At 38.8% G+C, this 2,199-nt stretch overlaps 1 protein-coding gene across 1 annotated transcript; it reads left to right on the top strand.

Annotated features, from left to right (window-relative positions):
• The first annotated feature begins 526 nt into the window (after window positions 1-526).
• On the top strand, window positions 527-1,505 carry LOC109704221 (NDR1/HIN1-like protein 10). The gene has a single exon (XM_020224985.1). It carries the CDS (start codon window positions 651-653, stop codon window positions 1,326-1,328), a length of 678 nt encoding a protein of 225 aa, XP_020080574.1. The 5' UTR covers window positions 527-650; the 3' UTR covers window positions 1,329-1,505.
• Window positions 1,506-2,199: the final 694 nt, after the last annotated feature.

The following is a 2,199-nucleotide window of genomic DNA, read 5'->3' as shown; positions in this document are numbered from 1 at the left end:
GCTTTTTCTCAACTCCATTCTATTTAATAGTTTTAGATCCACCTCATTACCAAACTAAGCCTATATTTAGAAGTACGAAAGGCTTACTATTATTAACTTTCTAGTCAATAAATTCTTTTGGCTCTTATATCATGCACAATTGAAAGAGAAAATATGCGACAAAAAAATTTACAAGCACCGAAATTTTTAAAAACAATCCAGTTAAACTCGAATTTATGCATCATATATATAAAAATAAAAACAAGGAAAAAGAAATGAAGGAGAAATGCCACGAAGGCCATTTAGGCGCGTTGTCTTGACCACGCCCCACACCTGTCCGAGTGTCAATTCCCACCATTTCGAAAAACGAGACGTAGTAACCAATCCAAACGCGTTAACATCCCTGTATACTACCAAATTAAAACCAAAGCCGCAGCTATTCACGACTCTTCATACTTTAATTTCCCCTTCGGAAACTTCTCCTTCCCTTCTCCATATATAGATCCCCGCGTAACTCTCTCTCTCTCTATAAATATATAAATAGATCCCACTTGATCCTCATATCCTATCCTCTCCAAACCCATTAATCAACATCTCCCTTTTACTTATCGCCTCTTTAATTCGCACAGATTCTCTCTCTCTCTCTCTCCCTCCCTCTCTCTCTCTCAATTATGGCTGACGCGAAGCAAGCCAACCTAAGCGGCGCCTACTACGGCCCGCCGATCCCCCCGCAGAACACGTACCGCAGCGTCGGCCGCAGCTCCGGCTGCAACCCCTGCGCCTGCCTCTTCTGCACCCTCTTCAAGCTCATCTTCTCCATCGTCGTCATCCTCGGCATCATCGTCCTCGTCGTCTGGCTCGTCATCCGCCCCTACGGCCTCAAAGCCCACGCCGAGTCCGCCGCCCTCACGCAGTTCGCCCTCTCCTCCTCCAACACCCTCGACTTCAACCTCACCGTCGACATCGCCGTCCGCAACCGCAACAAGAGGATCGGCATCTACTACGACTACATCGAAAGCCAAGCGTTCTACGACGGCGACCGCTTCGGCTTCGAGCTGCTGCCGCCCTTCTACCAGGGCCACAAGACGACCAGCGAAATTAAGCCCGCGTTCCAGGGGACGCAGCTGATGCTCGGGAACTCGGTTTCGACGACATACAACACAGAAAAAGGTAAAGGGTTTTACAACGTCGACGTGAAGGTGTACACTAAGCTCAGGCTCAAGATATGGATCTTTAAGATTCACCATGTTAATCCCACGATTAAGTGCACTTTGAGCTTACCTGTTCCCAGCAACACGAGCTCAACGTCCACGGTGAATTTGGGGACCGATTGTGACGTGGACTACTAATTAATACGTAAACATATATATTAGCTATATATATTTCTATTTGTTGATTCTTTTTGTTTTTACGCTTATTTTATGAGAGAGTATTTATTTATATATATGTTGGTTGTATGGAGATATTTGTACACTTTTTTGTATATTTACAGCACGAGATGAGTGAATAAATTGATGTTTTATTAAGTGGGTTGGTCATGTTATATTAATAATGTGGATGGTGATCGAATGATGGTGATGGACTATTGACTTATTCAGTAGTTTGACAAATTTAAACACGACTCATCGAGATTACTTCGCTAATAAGGCGTGTGGCAAAGTCACAGTTTACTCAGTAAGAACACCGACACGTGTCGATCATACAAGTATAAATGGAGGTTTGGACAGCAAAATTAACTATTGCATTCTCCTAGGTTAGGTGAATTTGATTTATAATTTATTTATGTCAATAAATCAAACGCAATTATTTTTTTTTCGCACTGAAAGTACCAACATGGCCACGGCACTACGACGATAAAATTCTAAGATAAAATTTGGTTCGTGTATAAATAAGAACGCGACTATTTCAGAAATATGTATAAATTTAGGTATAGGTAAAAATTAGACTAATTTTACGTTTCGATAACAATTGAATTGTTTCCAGAAACAAGAAAAATAGCGTTTGGATAGATAAGGTTGAATAAAAAAAATAATAAGTAGTTATAAATAAAAAATAATGATATTAACCCTCTCATTATATTTGAATATAAATCTTTAAATTTTATATTTATATTTTTAAAGTTAAAGTTTTAATTTTTAAATTTTAAAATTCAAAATTAAAATTTAAAATTTAAAATCTCAAATTTTAAAAATTTAAAATTTTAAATATTAAATTTCAAAC

This window comes from Ananas comosus, unplaced genomic scaffold (genome assembly GCF_001540865.1).
Source record: "Ananas comosus cultivar F153 unplaced genomic scaffold, ASM154086v1, whole genome shotgun sequence".
Lineage (NCBI taxonomy): Eukaryota > Viridiplantae > Streptophyta > Magnoliopsida > Poales > Bromeliaceae > Ananas > Ananas comosus.
The sequence above is the reverse complement of the archived record's forward strand: the minus strand, read 5'-3'. Positions and strand labels throughout refer to the sequence as shown.

Excerpts from the sequence above, each read along its gene's own strand:
- LOC109704221 (XM_020224985.1), top strand. The coding sequence starts at position 651 with ATGGCTGACGCGAAGCAAGCCAACCTAAGCGGCGCCTACTACGGCCCG.